Genomic DNA, 24044 nt, shown 5'->3' on the forward strand with positions numbered 1-24044 from the left:
TTGGGCGACTGCGCCGACACCACGCCCACCTGGATACGTCCCGCCCCGTTCTGGGGACAAGCGTGACGCAAGAGAACTGTGGCTTTTTTGATTGGTTAGCGACACTGCCACTGTCGCTGAATGAAGAAAGGTTGAAACTCCCGGAGCGCGAGAGAATGCTGTTTATGCAAATTAGGGTGGTTTAGGGCGGGGCGACGGGCAGTGGCGTCTCGCTCCGAGGATGGCGGCGCTGCTGATTGGTGGGCTCCTTGTGCCCTCACCATGGTAACTGGCCGTTGGTAGGGAAACCTCACTAGTGTTTCCGGTCGGGAGCGGAAGCGGTTGAGAAGTGGATCAAGAATGCCTTGATACCTGAAGATAACTTGAGAAGAAACGTTGTTCTCCAGGTCTTCTAAAGGAGTGCGGCTTCAACGGTCTTTATTAGTGTTCTGCATCTATTGTTGTTGTTCATTCGTTCAGTCGTCTCCGACTCTTCGTGACCTCATGGACCAGCCTACGCCAGAGCTCCCTGTCGGCCGTTACCACCCCCAGCTCCCAGCTCCTTCAAGGTTAATGCAGTTTGACACCACTTTAGGTGCAGCGGCTCAATGCTGTGGAATGAATCCCGCGAATTGCAGCCTGGTGAGGCCCCAGCGCTCTTGAAAGACCTTGTCAAACGAAAACTCCCAGGATTCCATAGTATTGCGCCATAGCAGTTCAATTGGATCAAACTGCATTAATTCTACAGTGTAGATGCACCCCTTGTGAAGGAGAGGCCTCCAGGCCACCCTTATTATGAGCAAAATGCATCCAGAGATGGCTTTTTCTTTTACCAATCTCTACTCCTTATCAAATTTCCATATCTATTTTTGCGCTAGCATGTTGGTGTTAACCTAACTTATCTTATCTGCTTCCCCGTTGTCTCTGTTGCATTGTTTTCAAATGCTCAGTATGGGATTCTGGGGCCTGCTGTTTCCCTTGCCTGCTGTAGGTAGGCACAAACAGTTATAATAATCCCATGGAGTATAGAATCCAGCTTTTTCCAAGCTATCACGGCAAAAGTATGATAGCTGGGACCCAATTCTGGTTGCGTGACGAGGGTCAGTTAGAGAAGCGAAGACGTTACATATTTGAACGTGCTTGCATACGATATCCGGATAGCCTTAAGTAGTATGCTTGGCTATTTGTTGACCTCCCCCCCCCCCCCCTTTCTGGCAAACTATTTTGCCACGACTCTGTCACAGCTGTGTCTCTCACTCGTTGTGCTGTCTTGGCATTGTGTCCCAGCTATCATACTTTCGCCGCTATCACTTTATTATATGTATTTCTGATATTTTGTTGTAACCTGACACTGAAAATGTGTGTCATTCTCCAGTATATCATTAAGAGCCTTCCAGTGCTGATGCAGCTAAACAACCTTTCCAGCTAGACAGGATAATGAGAAAAAAGCGAGGTGAATGCGAATTAAAAAGACTGCCAATAAGGGGCATCTTCAACAGAGGCTTTGTTAACTGAGGCCCCTTCCAAACAGTTGAATAAAATCCCACATTATTTGCTTTGAAGTGGGATAAATGGCAGTGTGGACTCAGATAACTCAGTTCAAAGCCAATGCTGTGGGATTTTTTGCCATGATATCCTGGGTTATGTGACTGTGTGGAAGGGCTCTGAGAAACATCTTTAGTACTTCTGCCCTCAACACTCCTTGTAGTCCAACCCCGCTTTCCCCATAACTGTTAATTTGGTGGCCCTTCCACACAGCCATATAACCCAGAATATCAAGACTGAAAACCCCACAATATCTGTTTTGAACTGTGTTATCTGAGTCCACACTGCCATATATCCCAGTTCAAAGCAAATAATGTGGGATTTTATTGAGCTGTGTTGAAGGGGCATAAGAAAGCCCAAATAGGGCAGGTGGTTTAGCATACAAGGAGTTCATACTTACATTTGGCATATCTATTTGCAGAGTCGAACTGGTGGGGAAGGAAGGGTTGCTCTCATGTGTTGAAATAGTTATGGTTATAACATTAAAATAATAAATTGACATGACAAAATATTCTTGTAGTTATAAAAAGCTATTTGTTTCAGTTTTGGAGGCATGCAATTATCTGATGATAATTCTATAAATGATACCTGGTGAATCACAGTATATGAAATTATCTGGAAATGATTTACTGACAGTCAAATCTAGGTCTCTTTGTTCTGACTGACAGCTGATCTTAAACTTCTGCATCTTTTATGCGAACCCATTAAACTGAAAATGCTAGGGAATGAATCTGCCATAAAAGTATATTTTCAACTGTAGCTGCGAGTGGGACAACTCCCCCGGCTCACCAATATTATAAAGGTAAAAAGATGAAAGTATCTTTAAGAAAACAGAATTTGTGAGATTCTTAATGACATTTGCCTTCAGAACATATCTGGTGTTAATTTTATTAGACACATCATCTAATCCACTCTTCTCCAACCGAAGGCAAATATCTTGCTGGTTTTGTCCTCCTTTCTCTTATTAAAATACAGCTGTCCTATGAAATGAAGCCATTACCTGTGGATCCCAGAATATTGTCACTGGCTGCCCAGGTCACTGAAAGCTCAGGTCAGGATGTCCCTGGGCTACTGCTAAAGATAAAAGGTAAGTATTTATTTATTTGCTTAGGAATTGACAATATTCTACTAATCTATCCTAAAATCTCTAGTGCCATAGGTCCCTTGGTAATACTGTCACATCTTATGCGGGGGGTGGGGGGGGGGCATTTTCCCCATTTACATCAAGGTGTAGTCATCTCAACATTAGGCTTTTTCTTTTATAACAAGGTATGCATCTTCTTTCAAAATGAAATTGCTTTTCTGGGAAGCAAGGTCTGGGAACTGAAAATGAAACCCACACTACACATTTTCCATTCCTGTTTTAACTTCAAGACAAATATGTACATGAGACAAATATGTACAAAGCCTCTTATATAACAAATGAACCTGAAATTTATTTCATTTATTTATTTACTTTGTTTTATTTCCCGCCTTTCCCCCTCATTGAGCATCTAACGCTAGGCAACAATTTAATGCCGTTCAGATATAATACAGTACTGACTCAAAATACATAAAAATAAAAAAACACAAAGCTTAAACAACAATACATTTGATAAATTCAAAATTCATTATCACAGTGCTCTATCTGATGACGGTTTTTGAAATAACACCTGTGCTTCTTTGATGTTTTGCTCCAAATTTTATGAGTATGAGTATAAAACTTGATTTGGGGTTAGAAAAGCAAGAGAATTTATTAGCATGGAGTAAGTTAGTTCTTCCTATGTCCCTTCCTAATAGAGTAGCTGTAAGAATGATATAGTCATCAAGGACCAAGGTCTTAAACAAAAATCATTTGCAAATAACTAAGTCTATCATATTTGGTCCTTGTCTGTATTGCCGGTGATCAGGCCATATACTACAGGTACATTAATTTTAATACAATGCATTTAATAAGAATAGTCAACCCTGATTGGGAGTTATGTGGGTTTGTTCACAGAACCTATAAGTATTTTCAAGGAAAATAGGTGCAGGAATTAGGGACCAGATGGAGCAACAATGAGGCATGTATATGTTTGCTAGATTTCACCTAGGACAAGAGGAGCCCCTGGTGGCGCAATGGGTTAAACCTTTGTGTCAGCATGACTGCTGACCGACAAGTCAGCGGTTCGAATCCAGAGAGCAGGTTGAGGTCCCTGTGTCAGCTCCAGCTCCACCTGTGGGGACACGAGAGAAGTCTCCCACAAGGATGGTAAAACATTAAAACATCCAGGTGTCCCCTGGGCAACATCTTTACAGACGGCCAATTCTCTCACACCAGAAGCGATTTTCAGTTTCTCAAGTCGCTCCTGACAGGAAAAAAAAAACTAGGACAAGGCTTCTGTTCTCTTTATGTTACCATGGCAAATATTATTCCTATTTAAAAACATTTCATTCTCAAGAGAGACTGAGGAAAAACCACAAAGGCATTATAGTTAGAGGAACTCTGAATTGCTAGAGGACTACTTTCCAGTAAAGGAAGTCTTTGTGGGCAAAGATTGCTAATTCTAGCTGTGCAGAAGAAGGAAGTCTTACCCTCTGATTACCAAAACCCCATTTCAGTATCTGTCTTGTTTTGTGGCTATAATTCATGCTTGTTCAAAGCTTTTTCTGAACCATCTTAATCTTTACTTAGGTGTGCTTCCAGTGCTGCTAAAGTCTTGTCTGTGCCATTATCCTGATTGCTTTGCCTGTCTTACCTTGCCCATCAAATCTAACCTGTAGGTCAAGGCTGGGCAACTTGTAAATGCAAATAATTATTGGATTGCAACTCCCATAAGCTTCCACCATGATAACCGAGGGAAGTTGTAGACCAATAGCATCTGGAGGTCACAGTTTGCCTAATCCAGCTATAAGCACTCTAGGTGTGAGATGCCAACTCGTTCTTCTTGATTTTGTACATCTATTGTTATACCTCAGTATATGATAACAGCTATAGTAATAAGGCAGAAGAGGCAGGAAATGTGGGACTGTATTATCAGTTCATGTTAACTGTTCAAGAATATGTTTTTAAAGAATGGGTTAAAGTTCTGTGTTATTTTACACTCTATGATTTTTAATAGTTTTAATCTTTTAAATTGTATCTCATTAAGTATAGCTTTGAACTGTTTAAATACTGTGATTAGTTTTATTGTTCACTTTTTGTTTGTCTTTAGTCATGTTGTTCTCTTCAAATTGTATGCTGCCTTGAGTCCCAGTTCATCCACACCAAAATGAACTGGGAGAAAGATGAGTTACAAATAAATATGATGGTGGTGGTGGTGATGAAGTGAATGCAGCCTTTATTGTATAAATCAGGAACATGAACGTTTCCATTTGTTTTTATGCCCTAGATATTTTAACAAGTGTTGTCCCTGGAAGTAATGAATTACAAAAAATTAAGCAAGACTTATACTATTATGATCTGGTTCAATACTGCCTATTTGTCCTTAAGCAAGATTATACAGGAGTGTTAGGAGGTTGGACTACTGCTGCCCAGTTAGCAGAGATACTAAGGTAAAGCATCTTGTAGTTATACGGCTTTATTACTGAATCACTTGTAACTTTTCTGTTTTTAAATTTTTGTGTGGCGTGTATGTGTAATCAAGATATGGATGTATTACCTACAAATGCTAAGGGGGGAAAAGTATGCATATGTTTTGTTTTCTCAGCATATGTTGTGTGGGTCTTGAGGTGAAAGAAGAATCTGAGGAATTTTACAATAAGCTGCTTCCATCTGCTGTAGACAACCTTCTCTTCTTAGGAAGGCGCCTGCAGGCACGATTTGTCCGTGCAATCAAGGTATTTCAACTTGCTGGTTTAATGCTCTAAAGTGGAACTGTTTTGTAACTCGTGCCTGTTGTTGTTAATCATGGACCAGTGCTGGACAATAAAAGTGTTACTGCACAGATTGAGTTAATAATGTGTTGAACACAATAGAAAAGAGCCAATAGAAATATTTTAAAGATACATATCTGTTTCAGGCAATTGAATCAGCTCTTTATTTCCAGATATGGGAATGGGGACAGGCCTACAGAACAACATGATTCACTTTAGTTTCAGAAACGGAGTAGTCCATTCATCCATGGCACTAATATGAGTGAGTCTACTCATAATATAGTAATTCTGGCACTCCTCATAGCAATGTGTGTCTGTAAAAGTTGCTGGACACATATGTTGGTAGATCACATCAGAGATATCCAGTGATTGGTTTGCAAAACTGCTAATTTTGAGAAATTTGGAAACTGCTAATTTTGAGATCATTTCAAGATATACCTACTTAGTTTCTGATGTGACTCATCAACTAACCCAACTGTAGCTTTTACTTTCTCATAACAGGGACAAAACCTTAAATGTCATGGAACAAGATGAGGCCTTGGCAACCTTTTTTGTATTGTGAGCTTCTCTCCCGGCGGTCTATATGTTAAGCTGACACACAAAACCAAACTTCCTTGTTTCTCTCCTTCTCTGTGTACTTCCCTTCCATCCTCTTTGCCCAGTGGATTGGCGGGAGGTGGATAGATCATTCTAGGGCAGTGGTTCTCAACCTGTGGGTCCTCATATATTTTGGTTTCAACTCCCAGAAATCCTAACAGCTGGTTAACTTTCTGGGATTTCTGGGAGTTGTAGGTCAGAACACCTGAAGACCCACAGGTTGAGAACCACAGCTCTAGGGGTTTGAAGTGATTGTTTACAAAGAGATTTTGATCAGTATGTAGTGCTAGGCCACAGACTGCCTACTACTAATAGTCCATGTTTTGCTGAAACATGTGAAAAGGGACAGAGTGAAATTTCAAAAACCGAGCCTTGATTTATTGTTCTCTTGCTGTCTTATAAAGCCCTGCTGGTATGATATGACCAGCCCTAGAGCAAACCTCAATACAGCCAGTCTCTGAGTTACTGACATCTGACTTACAAATGATTCATAGTTAAGAATGAGGATGAGACAACAGGAAGTAAGAGAAATCTACCCTCAGAAGGGAAATTCATTCCTGAAAGAGTTATCATGGAGAAAAGGTGTCTCCACTGAAACTTTATCACCAATCCATGTTTCCACAACAAGCTACATTTTTCAAAATTCAGTTAACACAGGGACATAAAGTTAAGTGAAATCTTCTGAACAGGGGCACAGACAGATAACCCTTCCCTATGCTATCCAAAGGTAAAAGATATATATATTTGGCTGGAGTTACACTTGAAAATGTACCTATTCTGACTTACAAACAAGTTCAGCTTAAGAACAAACCTACAGAACCTATCTTATTTGTAACTTGGGGACTGTCTGTATTATCCACTGTTGCAGATAAGGATGTGGGCAAGAAGGTTGCATCTAAGGAGTAAAAAGAAATAATTTTGAGTCTATCCACTAACTTACGGGCAAGTATTAGATTTAACCACCTCCACATGCAGTTATGCTGGCATGTAGTAGTAGAACCTTAACAAGAATAGGACTCCAAGTTCCACTCCATCATTCTATCCCATCTCTTCCTAGCTTCCTCTTTGCATAGCCATAATGTTATGGTTCATCATGAGAGAAGGTGTGAAAATGACATATCTTGTTCAGCAAATATATTAAGTAGCAAGGTCTTGAATTTGGTATTAAGGCGCACATTGCAGGGATAGTAACTGTAAAGTGAGAGGCAGGGGAGGAAGAAATAAGTTTCTTATTAATCATTTATTTTTTGAAGGATGAAGAACGGAGTGAATTTTCACATAATTTCAAGACTGTAATGGATGCCCTATACAGGTTGTGTGAGGGGCATGTTCAACTGACAGCAAAAGGTGAGGGAAAAGAGGTCTTGAAGGCCATCACTTACTTAAAAATTGAGGAGGGTGAGTATTCTGATCAAATATTTTGTGTTATGTGATTTACTTCATGGGTGCATCTACACTTTAGAAATAATGCATTTGACACCATTTTAATTTTCATGGCTCAGTGCAAGGGAGTTTTGTAAAGTCTTTAGACTTTTCTGCCAGAGAGCTGGTGTTTCACCAAACTAAAAATCCCTCAACTCCATAGTGGTGCAAAACGGCATTAAATCTACAGTGTAGATGCACCCTTAGATATCTTTAAAAAAAAATCTTTAGTCGAAATTACAACATATTCAGGAATATTGCTTCCCTTGTTTGAATTACTTTTCTTGTTTTGCTCTTAGTGCTTCAGAATGAACAGTTTCAGCAACTGTTGATAACTGATGACATCGAAATCTCAACTGTTATTATGTCTGTGTTGGAGAAGATTTCAAGAACCAACACGTAAGTCATACCCTAATTATTATTGTTTTCCTTTTAAAAGTTCCTCTTAATGAAAATTCATCTTTTTAAACATGAAGTCAATTGGGTCACTTCAACTTTGAATTTACCTACACGGGCACAGGATATAGCTACAAGTAACAAGGACTACAATTACAGGAGATGTTTCTATGGAGTCATAGGTGATTTCTTCATTCCTGTTTTAGCTCCAGATAATATCTTCATAGAACTGAATGATCATAGCAAACACCGTACTCTGAGTATGTAGACCTTCATATTGCATGTATTTCTTGTTGCACATAGCATAGACATTAAAGATTAACATTTGATTATGGAAAATAGGAAGAGGGGCCAACCAAGGGCAAGATGGATGGATAACCTAGAAGTAATTGGTTTGACCTTAAGGAGCTGGGGTGGTAACAGTTGATAGGGAGCTCTGGCGTGGGCTGGTCCATGAGATCACAAAGAGTCGGAAACGACTGACCGAATAAACAAGAAACAAAAATTGGACATTTACATATCTTTAGCAGTAACGTCTTAAGTAATCTTTAATTTGAAAAAATACTGTTCTTGCTAGTATAGTATTGCCTTTGGCATCACTATATGCTATGTTGTGTACCAACATCCCATACTGGGTATTTTATTTGAATAGAAAGATAAGTGATACTACACTTCACACTGTCACACAACACAATCAGATTTTCGGAAGACAGTGTTTTTAATTGTCTTAAGAAATCAATCTTGCTTTTTCTGCATGACTCTTGATTGCATTCTGTCATGAAACTGGTAGAGTACAGCATTTGTGACAGATTTTAAAGGAACTCTTCCTGTGTTTGGTGCAATATAATCTAGTCATCAGACCTATCTCCCTGACATCCTTGAATGGACTCAAATGTTATCACATCTTCTATTTCTTGTTATTTCAGTGCTGTGTTACTTGAACTGCCAGAAAAGTCCCTGCACTGCATTTTAGATGAACTTGTTTACAAGCTTTCTTCTTCCACAAATCCTGTTATAGGAAATGCAGCTATAAAACTGTTACTCTTGATCACAAAATCTGATGCCCACATTTTGATGACATTAGTTCTCCGCTACAAAGGTTTGTCGCACTGTTTGCTCGGACATGAGAAGAATTCTAGAATAATCAACATTGCCATACAGGGAATAGGTTTTTCTGTAGTTCAGAAAGAAACAATACCATTTGTACAGTTACCAAAGGTCTTAAATGTGTATCCACTGATGAAATGAAATGATAAATAAAACAATAAATTACTATGGGTTTGATGTAGACTTCCGTAGGACTTAAATTCAACTATCACATTATAGATCCAGCCCTTTGCTTAACATAAATTGAGAATTTTTTAAACTGTTGTTTAATATTATACTACTCCTATTTGATGTAAAAGACAATACCCTTCTCAAGGTGTAACTAATAAATAAATTAATTTTTATTTATTTTTCTCAATGAGTTAATGCACTTGGCCATCCAAAGTTATTCTGAATTAGCTATTGTTAACACTGGTTTTAAATTATTTTAAAATTTTGATTCATATTTTATTGTAAAGTTGGTCTTATTGTTTATTGTTATAAGTATGATTGATTTGTATGATTTTAAAATGTTGTGAGCCACTTTAGGTCCCGTTTAGGAAGAAAAGTGAGATATAAATAAAGATTATTATTATTATTATAGCAGTAGACTTTTGTGACTTCTAAAATCACATGGTAAGAATGGTGTAGTTCTGCCAGTTTCCCTGAAATTGAGTGTCTACATCTAGCAAATTGGTCATTCTGTGTAATAAAGTAAAACTTGATTTCGTCAGTGCAGTTGACTTTGGTGGGGATGACTAAAGAAGAGCAAGATAACTTAGTAAAGATTTTATATCTCAAATTCATCTTAGTTTGCTTACTTGGTACTATTTGAAATGAATATTGTACCATTTTTATTTATTCTTTTAAACAGAGCTGGGAAAAAACAAGTGCAGAAGTTTATAGCTTTTTTGAATGTAGAAAATGTCACAATATTAGAAATGTTTCAATGTTACATGTTAATAGCGTTATTTTACATGTTTTGTACGCATATATTTAGAAGTGGGAATTGAACATGTCAGATACATGTACAATTATACTAAATCCAAGGTAAAAATGGTTTGATTAGCTACAAATATACATTTGACAGCAAGTGTCGGTTTATACCATCATAGTTTGTTTGAAGAGGACTTTTGCTGTTTCAGCTTTCCTGGTTGTTCTGGCCCTTTCCTTCCACTCATGTATTTAGCTAGAAGGCTTCACTTTTGCCTCCTTTTGCAGATCTAACTAATTAATTACTGAAAAATTGAGAAAATCATTCTTTTTACAAAGCAGCATATTTATCTTAGTGTTTCTTACTAATTAAGGGCTACAAACTCTTCTGAGCAAGCAATGGACTGGCAAAGGGTTTGACAAGAACCTCAATCAACTCATGGACTTGCTGTATTCTGAAAACTACAAAGTTGGCAAAACACAGGTGTGCTGGAAGTTTTACCTAGTTCCTCATGTAATGGAAGTAGTTTGTCTTGGATCTAATCCATGCATTATTTCAAAGCTTCCAGTCAACATCCTCCACTGAGTATTATAGGTCCAAGGGATCCTTCTTTCCACTGTTTCCTTTAAAAATGTCAGCTCCAGTTCTCCTCCAATATGTATGTCAGCAAACAGAACTTTGCCTTTCAAGTGACATAAAGGTTCCCAAGGCAATATCTAGAGGAAAAATTCAATAAAAATTCCTATTAATCATTAAAAGAGCAGCACAAAGAAACATAAAAAATGGGTTGGCTTAGAAATGCATTGTAATGTTGGGAAGACTAAAAATACAGTGGAATAAAAAAAGTATTTGGTACTTTTCAAAAACTGAAGGTATTGAATACTTTGAATTCTACCATCAGAGAGGTGTCACATTTCTCCCAAAGACATTTCTAATGAAAAATCATTCTGGATTCAGAGAAGTAGAAGTTTGACACTGATTTTGACAACTTCCCCAAGGGAATAGCTTGAATGCGAGAAAGGCACAAGTGGAAAGCATTCGTGTTTGTAGTGCATTCAATGAAAAATATGTGCATGTGATTTTTCCCTTCTTGATTTCAGAGACTACAACAAGCAGCATGCTTAATCCAGGCAGCATGGAGAGGATTTCAGACCCGGAAAAGATTAAAGCAACTTCCGAAAGCAGTAACTACCTTGCAGAGGAATTTTAGGTAAAAATAGGGATTTGCTTTACTAACAATAAGTAGGTGCAAACATAAAAAAATGTGTTAAAGTAGACAGGAAAAATTGAGATTAATGGAGAGATGTATTCGAAAGCACAGTAGCATAAAAAGAGTTCTCGAGAATTTTATTTCAGTGGTGTATTTTTATAGAGTCCTAGAGCTGGAAAGGACCTAATACAATCCCCTGCCATGCAGGAATGCACAATCAAAGCCTGCTGATAGATGTCCATCAAGCTTCTCTTTAAAAACTTACAAAAAGGAGGCACCACTACACTCAAAATATATTCACCTGCAGAACAATTCTTACCTTTAGTGAAGTCCTTCCTAATGTTCAGGTGGAATGTTCTTTCTGGCAATTTGAATCCATTGCTCCATGCCCTAGTCTGCAGGATAGCAGAATATAAGCTCCCTCCTCAATATTACATCCTTTCTTATATTTAAACATAGCTATCATGTCCCCTCTCAGCCTTCTTTTCTCCAAGCTAAACATCCCCAGCTCCTCAACTGCTCCTCAGAGGGCTTGGCTTCCAAATCTTTGGTCATTTCAATCGCCCTCCTCTGGACACCTTCCAGCTTGTCAGTATCTCTCTTGAATTGTGGTGCTCAGGACTGGACACAGTGTTCCAGGTGAGGTCTAACCTAAAAAGAATAGTGTGGGACTAAAACTTTCCTTGATTTTTTTCTACCTGTTTCAGAGAAGGTTTGTTCATTCAGTGCAGAATTGTTTCCCTTAGCATGTCTGTTAGATTTTATTTCTCATTACTTATCAAATACAAAATTGTTCCCCAGTTCTGATGTTTCTTTTCATCCATTAAATTATTCAAATTTTGTTATGATATTGAATTAGGCCACATGCAATTTTCTTTTTGCTACTGAATTAGATTTTTGATTACAGAATTTTAGAGGGTTTTAGTGGGTTGGTTCTAAATTTTAGAACCCTGGTCTATAATAGAAACATATAGAGAGGTTTTAATAAGCAATTATTTGAAAAATCCATTAGAGGGCAGGCTTTGTACATATAGGAATACAGCTTGCAGAACACTCTGGTTAAATCAGAAGAATTATAAGCCTCACTGCTGACACAAAATCAGATCCACATATATTTGTATAGAATAATGTACATGATCGCAACTGTGGATGTATGCATTCCCATCAGTATTTTTTTCTATGTGAAAATAGCCAACCATTTTCAGTATGTAAGCTGTATTCAATGTCGATGCCTGAATGTATAACTGTTTTCATTGTGTAACAAAGACACAATCTCAAAAGAAATCTAGAAATGTGAATTTCTTCTTTAAAGATAGCGTATATACTCGAGTATAAGCCGACCCGAATACAAAAAACTGGAAAAGTGTATTGACTCAAGTATAACCCAAGGGTAGAAAATGCAGCAGCTACTGATACATTTCAAAATAAAAATAGATATCAATAAAATTATAGTAATCGAGGCATCAGTAGGCAAAATGTTTTTGAATATTTAAGTAAAACTGTAATCTAAGATAAGACTTTCCAACTCTGATTAAATCATTATTCTAACTTTCTTCAATGTAAATGTGCCTATGTATCCTTCCAATAATCACCATCATTTATATTAACTATACATTTTGGGGGAAATGCTGTGTGTATATGAATAAGGAAAAGGGGGAAAGACTGGCGTGGGAAGGGGGTGGGAAAGAAGGACTGGAAATATGAAAACATTGGAATGGGAAGGGGCGATTGAAAAAGTGGGTAAATGAGGTGGAAAAGGGGTGGCTTGAAAAGTAGAACAGATTGGGTCAGAAGGGGGCAACTGGGGAAGGGGAATAACTGAGGTGTGAAAGGGGGTGGGGAGGTGGAAACTGAGAATGGTTGGATTAGAAAGGGGACCTGGAAAAGTGGGAAAGACCCCAGTCTAGAGTGGTAAGGGGGGAATTTCTTTCCCTCCTTCTTTTTCCTTTTTTTTCTTCTCTTCCATTTCTTCTTTTCCATCTTTCTTTTTCCCCTAACTTCCCTCCCACCTCCTTTCCTTCCTCCCTCCCTTTTTTTGCTCATTCCCCCCCCCCCTTTTCCTTGCTTCCTTCTCCCATTCCTTTCTTCTTTCTCTCCTACTGCCAACACTCCATGCCAACACAATAGGGAGATAGTGCTTCTGAGGAGCTACCACCTTTGCAAAGGAGAAGGTCAGCTCCAATGTGCCCCTTTCTCTCCCACTTTGGGGACCCGGACCACTGAGACAAGGAAGACAGGCATTCGAGAGAGAGGAGAGAGCTGGGTTACTGTGCAGGGAGGTGAGGGTCCTAGCGAGAAGGCGTAGGGCTGTAAGGTGGGTTTCTTTCAGCCTCACGCATTCCCACCAGGACTCTCACTCGACTATAAGCCAAAGGGGTTTTTTTCAGCCCTAAAAAAGATCTGAAAAACTAGGCTTATACTTGAGTATATATATATATATATATATTGCTTTCTTTTTTTAACTCGAAGAGATCGATTCTTTTTTTCCCATTTTTACCTGTTTTTGTGAAAACATCTGTTGCTAATAAAATACATTTGTTGTCTATTTTAACGCTCCATAGTCTAATTGCTGACCTTGTTGCAAAAGCAACAGTGCCTGAATTAAGAGTTAGATTTTGGTTTTTGGGTCATACACTCTCCATTCTAGCGGGAATGAACTGGAGATAACTTTTTGCCTTTTAATAATAAGGTTTAAATATTCTGTGAAGCCAATTGTATATTAGAAGCTACTAGAAAACCTAACCAAGTTTTACTAAACCAAAAAAGAACTACCTGATGGAGCAACCAGACTATAGCAAAAGGCCTTGCTTCTTTTAGAAGTCTTTAAGCCAGTGGTTCTCAATCTGTGGGCCCCCAGATGTTTTGGCCTTCAACTTCCAGAAATCCTAACAGCTGTTAAACTGGCTGGGATTTCTGGGAGTTGTAGGCCAAATCATCTGGGGACCCACAGGTTGAGAACCACTGCTTTAAACAGAGGCTGATGAACCACTTATTTGGGATGTTGTAGTAGTGGATTAATGCCTTAGTAGGAGGTTGGACTAGATGGTATTTTAAGATCCTTGCGGTTTGATGGACAGCAATAATTCCATAGCAGGAATCATAGCAGGAACATTCCACAATTTCTCCCAGATTTCTGACTTCATTATATCGCTGTGTCCATAGTAGTTAACATCAGAGACCAGTTTCATTGTGAAACTCAAAGCCTTCAGTAATTACTAACCCTTTCTTGTAGAGCTAAACGAGAACAGAAGTTGCAAGATTTAAGAAAACAGAAAGAGGAGGAGGACCTCCACCGACAACTTCATCTTCAGAGACAGAGAGCCATGAGGCTTTTTCATGAACGGCAGCTTACAATGTTGGAAATAGTCCATGCAGGTATAAGGCGTTTGGGTAACACAAAGTAATTTTTTTCATATAGAAATCCATTCTGTTTTGTTCTGCCTATTCTGTTTCCTTAGCTATCAATAGTTGGTGAAGAAAAGGGCTTCTCTTACATCTTGAGTGAGTTATTGGGCAGCAGAACTCCCTGCTGCATCTCCCAAAACATATTTTCCAAAACATTTGCTCAAATGTCCCTTTGTGCCCTTAGTAGGCATGGGGGCAATTTCACCTGTTTTTCCTCTCTAGAACAGGCCACTTGCTGTTTGGCGGTCGGTGGGGGAACCTCTCCTGGGCCCAAAAGAACGTATAGAACCCAAAAATATACCCTTGGAGCAAAAAAGAGAGTATTTAAACAATTTCAGGACTTTAGCCCTTGCGGTCTGCTTGTAGGCCATACTTTTCCTACATCTTCCTTAAATGGTCCAGAATCTTATAACAGATGCATCAACTAAATCAACATCTTGAAGGAAATGAAGAGATGTGTAGCTTATATCTAGAAATGTCTGAAAAACAAATATACAACTCAGTGTTTTCAGTATTTCTTGGTTTTCTCAGGTACATATCCCAAAAAGAGGCCTAGAAACCACATCTGTTTACTTGTTCCTTTGCTCATTCTCTGTTGAGTTTTCTTCTGGGTGGACAAGAAAAGGTGAACTGAAAAACCCTTGTATAAAAGGGAAGAATTATTTTTCTCTGGTGCAGTTTCTTATATCTGTTTGCTTCAGTACATGGTAGTCGAGGCCTTATGGACCCGTGTCTGAAAGGAAATCTTACTGAAAGTCCATTGCTTTGTCCAAAAAAGCTGTATTTCCAAACAATGTTCTGTAACCTCATCTGAGTGACAGTGGAATGTGATGTTCCCCAAATTGCCCTAGCGTCCACCACCCTCCAAAAAATATCCGGATGTTGATTAAGAAAGATCTGTGGTTTGCTGTCCCAGCTAAACTATCTGTGTCAACACCTGGTTCTTTTTCTGTCTTCCTTTTGAGTAATGAAGCCTGGGTCAGTTCTGCTTAAATATTCACTGTCTTATCTCTTTGTCTTCTAGGTCAGGTAGATAAGCATATCCTAGAAATAAAAGAGAAATCAGCCTTAACAATCCAAAGGTATTGGAGAGCATTTAAGGCAAGAAGAAATTTTCAGTGGCAAAAAAAATCTCTTCAACAATATAAGGCAGCTGTCATCCTTCAGAGAGCAGTGAGTATTCAAACTAGGTGTTATTGTAAGACATAAATATTCTAGGTTAGTATAATTGTTTAACTTATAAATGTTTTTAAACTGCTTTAAAAATTAAAGAATGATAATTCTGAAACCTGAAAAATTCAAACAATTGTAGACAGTGGAGTGGACAGTGCCACCCTAGAAACAATGGGTGTTGCTGTTTTCCAGTCCTTTTTGCCAACTTATCTAACTATTCTTCTCTCCCATAAGGTTCTAGAGGCCAAGATAAGTTGCTCTTGCGGAAAAAAATATTTTCTAGCCAAACGTGATTCTTATCAATTTTCCTACCTGAAGTGGAGAAATTGCCATTTATGTTTATATGCCTTTTTGATAGTGGCAGTGGTTTGATACTTATAGCATGTACCTGAAAACAAGATGTTGTATTATCTTTTTATTCAATATGGCTGGAAAATGAAAAGAAAAAACAAAGGAAAAGACTGAAGAGTACAGTAGTAGAATAGAATCAGTGTCCATCTTCTCACTCAGTACTTGTTAATAGCCTTGAGCCAAATAACTTAATGTCTTTGTTCAAACTCAAAACACTAAACAGAGGTACAATCTTAGGGTTGTGTTATGAGACACATGCTAAGAATATATTTTAAGTAAGTTGGACTTTAAAGGAGTTGCTGAGAGTCTGTTCCTGAAAGGGATTCATCAGAAATACCTTTTTCTAGAACCATTTGGATATGAAAATTCGGATCCTCTAAATCAGAGCTTTCCAAACATTTCATGTTGGTGACACACTTTTTAAACATTGATCCTTTTACAACATAGTAATTCCATTTTACTAGCAAACTTTTGGTTAAATCAACCCCTGATAAGATATACAGCCACATATATCAATCGTAATAACAAAATGTATGGGGACACAACAAATCTCAGGAGAACCTTTCATTTATATTTTAACAATACATGATTTATAGCTGATTTCACCTAGACCAGTGGTTCCCAACCAGTGGTCCCCAAGAACTAAAATATGGTTCTGCGGCCTCACCGTTACTCACTGTTACGACACCATTGCAACAAAAGCAAACCCTCTTATATTGCTAAAGCAACAGTTACGTCAGGAGAGGCTGACTACCCATGAAAGGCGTGACAAGAAGCCTCCCGACTGCTGCTTCTCCTACTCCCCCCTCCCCCTGAGCAGAGCCATTCCATGTGGTACCTGGAAGTGGGGGCATCTTGCTGTATTCATTTTTAGACCTGTTCCTGAGGTCGTTTTGGATGCTGATGCAGAAAATTGCATTGGATAGACCACATCTGCTCAATTATTAAATATAGTTTTCTTTGGATGACCAGATGAGAACTATTAGATGGCATATGTTCTGCATCAGAAACTAGAGCTGATGTGGTCTAACCAATTCAATTCTCTGTATCAGTACCCTAAATAACCAAACCAAATTTAAAGTTGACCAAAAACTGATTCATAATCTTTTTGATACTAATGTTGTAGAGTTGTACCTGGCTAAAGTGGTCCCTGATCAAGTGATCCTTGGTCAAAAAAAAGGTTGGGAACCAGTGACCTAGACTCTGAGATTTCTTGTTACATTCGCATGACACACCTACATGGGATTGTGGCGCAGCTGGCTGAGTGTCAGCTGCATTAAGATCACTCTGACCAAAAAGTCATGAGTTCGAAGCCAGCCCGGGTTGGAATGGGTTTCCAACCAATTGTGTAGCCTGTTGTCAACCTTTGCAACCCGAAAGACAGTTGCATCTGTCAAGTAGGAAAATTAGGTACCAACTTAAAGTGTGGGGAGGCTAAATTAACTAATTTATGAGGCCATAAAAAAGACTCCAGCAAAGCACTCCAGCAAAAAAGCATGCGGGGAATGCGGAAGTACTTCATCAGTGTCGCAGATCGACAATGAAAGCAACAGCTCCCCTGGCGGCCAGAAAAAGTTAAATAGCCTCTGTGTATTTGTGTATATGTTGTATGTTAAAATTGGCATTGAATGTTTGCCATATATGTGTACACCGTAATCCTCCCTGAGTCCCCTGTGGGGTGAGAAGGGCGGAATATAAAAGCTGTAAATAATAATAATAATAAATACATGCTGCAGCTGATACATTAACGTGTCACATAACACAGTTTGGAAAGTTGTGGTCTCGATTGTTTTCCCTGCCTCTTTTATCTATGTTTCTGCAGGTGCTTAGATTTTTGGAAAAGCAAAGGAAAAAAAGGGCCTATTCTTTCTGGAAACAGCCCAGGTCCCTCTCTGATGAAGAGAGATTATCCCTGCAGCAAAAAGTGGATGACCACATCCGACTGCACCCAGTACGTCTTCTCTGTCTCCCTACTCACAGGACATTCTTTCCTTATCAGTTTGTTGAGGGACCCTGTACATTGCATAGGATACTAGACAGATACATAGTTTATACCTGTCATTGTCTGGATCTGTGTCAGTTATTATATCACCTCTGATGATGGTAGCCTGTAAGACACCTAGTGTTCTAGTGCCACACATTGCAAACAAACACAATAGTTGTGATGTTCAGTCAAGCTCCTTCCCAGGAAGCTTGTTTGCCATTACTGATATTCTCATTAGATGTTTTTAAATATCGTAGTAAGGTCAATTTCTTTTTAAAAATCTCATTTATTGTGAGTAAGGCCGAGTGTTAATGCTTGTTAAGGCCGAGTGTTAATGCTTGCAATCTAATCATTCCTTTTGCAGACTTTCCCTTCATGATATAGTTATCATGCCATTTGAAACTTGTAATTCTGGTCTATCTCTCACCACAGAAGCGGATGAGTTAACAAACTGGTTGGTTTTTTTCTGTGAAGAGACAAGAAGAAACCATGCCTTAGGATAAGTACATCATAGATGGCAAATCCATGGTTTTCTTAACCAATAGGGCAGTTTGCACTAGCATGCTGCATGCAAAATATAATCCAGGTTTTCCCTAGAATTCTACCTTACTGTTGTGGACAAACTCATGTACTGAAGATACCTGAGAAGTGCAAGCCATCTGGGAATGCTAGTTGAAACCCACAACTGTACCACTTTAGCAATGCAGTCATTCTCCCACCTTCACAGGATTTTCATTTGTAGTTTTGATTATCCATGAGCTTGTACTGCCTGTCCACCTTTTGAAGTTCACATGAGTCTCTCAAATGAAATGCAGCGATACAGAATGGGGAATGCCTGGCTCAACAGTAGTACGTACATATGAAAAAGATCTTTGAGTCCTCATGGACAAGTTAAAAATGAGCCAACAATGTGATGCAGCAGCTAAAAAGTGTCTAGATCCAGGGAAGTCATGCTTCCCCTCTCTTCTGCCTTGGTCAGACCACACCTGGAATACTGTGTCCAGTTCTTGGCACCGATTGAAGGGAGATGTTGACAAGCTGGAATGTGTCCAGAGGAAGGTGACTAAATGATCAACCGTCTGGAGAACAAGCCCTATGAGGAGCGGCTTAAAGAGCTGGGCATGTTTAGCCTGCAGAAAAGAAGGCTGAGAGGAGACATGATGGCCATTTATAAATATTTGAGGGGAAGTCATAGGGAGGAGGGAGCTAGCTTGTTTTCCACTCACCTGGAAACCAGGACGTGGAACAATGGCTTCCAACTACAGGAAAGGATTTTCCATCTGAACATTGGGAAAAACTTCCTAACTGTGAGAGTTATTCAGCAGTGGAACTCTCTAACCCAAGGTGTGGTGAAGGCTGGATGACCATCTGTTGGGGGTGCTTTGAATGTGATTTTCCTGCTTCTTGGCGGGAGATTGGACTGGATGGCTCACAAAGTCTCGTCCAACTCTATGATTCTATTATTCTAAGTGGAGGGAGGCGTCTCGCACTGTACCTGACTCCCAAACTTGGTGCTACCATATGAACCTTCACCTAGCCAGCCTGTTCTCTGGAGATAAATGGGAGAAGGGGAGCTATTGGGGAAGCATACATGCCATGTGCTTCTGTTTCTCCTGGTACCTTCCTCCCTTTGCCCAGCGAAAGCAGACACAGCATGCAGGAGGAGGAGGAGCCTGCTTGTCTCTTCCCCAGCCTTGTAGATCTGGCTCCTCTTTCTGTGTGCCATGAATCTCCAATTCAGCCAGGCAAAGGAAGGAGGATAACAAGTGAACAGAAATATGCAGGACACCGGGAGAGGAGGAGGAACTGGATCTGCAGAGTAAGTGAGATGGCAGTTTTGCGCAGGGCTGGTTCCTCCTCTTTCTGCGTGGTGTGTATTTGTTCCCCCTACCTTCCTTTGCCGAGGAAAAACAGGAAGATGAGCTGGATCCATGGGGTTAGTGAAGTGGCATGCAGGGCCAGCTCCTACTCTTACTCTGTGCCAATTTAAACATGTTTTATGAAAATCCTCAAATGTTAATTACCAGTCCACCAAACACCCCTATGCTGAAGTGCCAAATCTGATGCCATAGGCTGTGGTGCCTAGAGCTTAATTTTTACCAAAAACTTTTTGGAGCTTGAAAAGTGGCTTGGAAATGGGCTGTAAGAGTGATGATGAAATGAATGGGTCCTGAAAGTATTGATGGCTGTACAATAACACTTCCAAATATTGAAAAATTATAATCAGAATGCAGCCTTTATTAGTTCTACATTCTTTTCCCAATATAACAAGAACTGCATAAAATGTGTGGTTTATATAAACTCAGAAAGTACCATGAATATACTCTTCATTTAGCCTCAGAAACAGAAGATGTTGGGGTTACTTGGGGCTTTTTTTATCATTAATGTAATAATACGAATTTGCTTCTTCCTGAATCCTAATTAGGAAACTAAATTTATTCAGTGATGGATTGATAGCTTCAGGGAGAAAACACAGGAAGAACCACAGTTATTAGATTTACAAGTACCCAAGGAATGCAAATGTTATGCTTCAGACATCCACAAAGGTTTGAAGCTGATAACAGCTAACAGTGACAGGCACCATCATTTTTCTCCAGGCTTCTGAGATGTCAGAAGAAATGAGCAGGGAACTTCATCATCAAGCCCAGGAAAACCTGGCGAAGTATTTGCTGAGACGAAGCCAAGACCACAAGGCAGAACAGCACCGACAGGCTTTGCTAGCCCAGGTCCATACAGATCTGGATCAGCTGATGTGTATGTATCCACCTCGCTTTTTTATTGTTGTGTTCGCATCTTCCTTCCATGTTACTTCCATGTGGCAAAATGTGAAGGAATATCAGAAATTTTTTCTCCTTTAATGTCACAGTTGTTTGAGCTGTAGCCTTTCTGAAAACATTTGTGAACCATAAACCTAGTTTAGTTTCTTTCAAGAGAGAAAAAGTGGGATATAAAATCCTTTAAAATCTTTCTGGTTTGTTTGTTTATTTATTTTGTGCCAAAAGCATTGCATAAAAACAGGTACTGTATAAAACTGATAAAATAGAGGAAGCACAAGCAGTTAAATAATTTTAGACCAAAAATGGACAACAGCGATCGCATTGAATGTAGCTTTAAACAGTTCTTCCTCTGTGCATGAGGCAGGGCATTGTGGGCAAGCATAAAGATGCGGAGTTGTTTGCTTAGCTCCACAGCCACACAAGGTGGAGGACTCTTCTACGTAGTACTATTTTTGCCAGGTTGTCTTTTGATCTGCCCACTCCACTTCTGAGTCTGTTCTGGGACTTCTAAGTTGCCCACTCTTGGTTTGCCCCTGGAGGAAGACCCTCGTGGGTGGGGGGTGGGTATTCATTTGGGATTTTCTGGTTTAGCTGCCCAGAGGTATACTCTTGCTGTTGCTAAGGGAACACTAAGAGGAATGGCAGTTCTCATGAAATGTTTCCTTGATTTGAGTCTACTGGGAGTAGGCTGATAGCTATGCAGTGATGCTACTGGTCAAAAGTGCTTAGCCATGAAAATCTATGTAAGACATGCTGTGTCAGACTGAAGGCCTATCTAGTCCAGCCAGACTCTTGGCCAGTCATATGCTGGCCAATCATATGCTTGGCCAGTCATATGCTGGCATCAGGGACATGTGCCAATAGTATCTTTCCATTCCTGTTTCCCAGCAATGGGTAAACATATATATCTGATACAGGAAACTATCAATATTAGTTTACACCCTCAAGGAATTTCTTTATTCCTTCTTTAAAGCCATCCAGTTGGTGGCTATCACTACACTTTGTAGCAAGTTCTAATCTGTGTATGCTGTGAAGAAGGGGTCTTTTTACTGTCCCCCTGTATCTCCCCCATTAATTTTAAAACTAACAAACAAAAACACTTCTATCATCAATCATGTCTACTGATCTATTTGTTCATGGAGGCTGGGTTTTGAAACACGGTGAAAAGAAAATTACAAAAGTTCATACTTGGAATGAGAAAAATGAAAACTATAGTCAACTCTCCTCATGCCAGGAAAAATGGAACAGAAGAAAAATCTGACCTTCTTGGTGTTTTGGGTTTTATGAGCTCAGGTTTGCTCTGTCCCCTCTCAAATATCTTTTGGCATATCCAAGGTTTAAAGCTTTTATTTCTATTTTTTTCTCACCAACACTTACCCTTATATCTCTGTAATTAGGTCTAACTATGACTTATGTAGGCCCCCTCGTGGCACAGCGGGTTAAACTACTTAGCTGCTGAACTTGCTGACTGAAAGGCTGGTGGTTCAGATCCAGGGAGCGGAGTAAGCTCCTGCTGTTAGGCCCAGTTTCTGCCAACCTAGCAATTTGAAAACTTGCAAATATGAGTAGATCAATAGGCACTGCTTCTGCGGGTACCTATGGATACCCGCATGCCAGCCACATGACCTTGGAGGTGCCTACAGACAATGCTGGCTCTTCGGCTTAGAGATGGAGATGAGCACTACCCCCCAGAATCGGGCATGACTAGACTTAATGTCAAGGGGAAAAAAATACCTGTATTTATGACTTATGTGTCAATACATGTATTTATGTGATATCAGATGTGGCTGCATTCCGGGGGGGGGGGGGGGGGGGTTGGGTGAAGAGAGATTGTATGCAAATAAGTTAATAAACTAATTAACATTCCCTACACAATGCTACTAGTGTTATTTTAGAACACGTTCAATGCCCACTATATCATACAAAAGGAGCTGTGGAATAGTAGGCTTCTTTTCCAGGTTTGACATTGTCTCCAATATGAACATAGAAGTTAGGGCCAGTGTTGAGACCCTTTGTAAAAACAAGTGTTCTGATAAATACTATATTCATGAGCTACATATGACATACAAATCCCTGAAGAAAAAACTGATGTCATTGGATGTTGGAGTGATCGACCTAATTTCCTATAGAAAACCATGTAATTTTTCTCTTTTGTTGCATAGGTGCAGCAAGTCTCAAAGAATCTACTGTGAAAGATCTGAATGATTTTATGAGTAGATCTGGTCCTGTGGTAGCTAAAGCCAAACAGTCCCACATCACCATGTTAAAATACACGCAATGGCCTTGGTGGAAGAAGATTGGAGAAGAAGTGTTTGATGAAGATGCGGTCTCAGAAGATCTACTGAGTGCTGAATTGGGAGCTTTGTTCATTGGAGGAAGTAAAACATAATTGGGAGAGAAGAAAAGAAATTGTAGCTAATACCAATGCGATTCTGCATTATGTTACCTTCAGAGGACCTTATCCCAAGAAATTATAGGAAGCAGTTCCTACAACACTGTAGGATGAAGTACATAATTTTCAAATAGTTCAGTTTTTATAAAATGGGTTTGTACTTTGCCAAATACAAATAATATAGCTGTTAAGTTTGTGAATGAGAGCTCTACAGTACAGATACAGAGGTTTACAAACAAATCTATTTTTCAATTGAACTAACCAGAAAGTGTTAAAAACCTGTGTAATTCTGTTCATTAAAGTAGGATTCTCAGTATGATCTTATATAAATAGAGGCTGAATATTAAGAATGGACGAGGAAATACGTATAGGGCAGCAGCCATGGGAAACTATATTTTAAATGAGATGGGAAGGAACAGTTTCCGAGTAAGAAGCATCAGTTAGTGAGACTTTATCGTAAACATTATCGTAAACTCACTCTTGTTAAAGTCTTTTGAGTAATCCTCTTAAAACATCCACAATTCTAAATGTGTTGTTTTAGTGAATTAGCATATATTGCTCTATTCTGTTAGATTTGCTGAAATAAATAGGATTAAATAGTTTGAATAATTGGTGAGTTGAATCATATATGTTCCTGGTACTATTTGTGTTTTTGTTATAGGCCTTCATTCTGGGCTATGATAAGATTGTATAGCTCTCATAGGCAGAATAAAACACAGGAATATTGATGATCAATTCAGACCTTATAGTGTCAGGTTTAAACATTCATACAACTTTAAATATATGTGTCAAGCAATCAAAGATATACAAATATATTGTATATAACCTTTCAGAATTTTCATAGCACCATTGCTCTGTAAGCAGCTAAAATGGGTAGGGATGGCCATCTTCTGGATGTTGTTGGATTGCAATTCCCAGCATCCCAAGCCTGCATGGGGAACGCTAGGTGTTGCAGTTTA

At 39.2% G+C, this 24044-nt stretch overlaps 1 protein-coding gene across 6 annotated transcripts; it reads left to right on the plus strand.

Moving 5' to 3' along the window:
• Positions 1-187: 187 nt before the first annotated feature.
• IQCB1 (IQ motif containing B1) lies at positions 188-23694 on the plus strand. Of its 6 annotated transcripts, none has more exons than XM_060774583.2 (14): positions 188-264; positions 2500-2611; positions 4875-5037; positions 5193-5322; positions 7209-7302; positions 7677-7776; positions 8700-8872; positions 10167-10276; positions 10894-11003; positions 14236-14378; positions 15433-15581; positions 17755-17883; positions 20514-20670; positions 22856-23694. In XM_060774583.2, the coding sequence occupies exons 1-14, from the start codon at positions 262-264 to the stop codon at positions 23080-23082; spliced, it is 1800 nt and encodes a 599-aa protein (XP_060630566.2). In that variant the 5' UTR covers positions 188-261; the 3' UTR covers positions 23083-23694. The 6 variants fall into 6 exon arrangements, with proteins under 6 accessions (XP_060630566.2, XP_060630575.2, XP_060630593.2 ...); XM_060774592.2 differs by lacking the exon at positions 188-264 and adding an exon at positions 279-413; XM_060774610.2 differs by lacking the exon at positions 188-264 and adding an exon at positions 279-399.
• The last annotated feature ends 350 nt before the right edge of the window (positions 23695-24044 follow it).

This window comes from Anolis sagrei, chromosome 1, assembly GCF_037176765.1.
Source record: "Anolis sagrei isolate rAnoSag1 chromosome 1, rAnoSag1.mat, whole genome shotgun sequence".
Classification (NCBI taxonomy): domain Eukaryota; kingdom Metazoa; phylum Chordata; class Lepidosauria; order Squamata; family Dactyloidae; genus Anolis; species Anolis sagrei.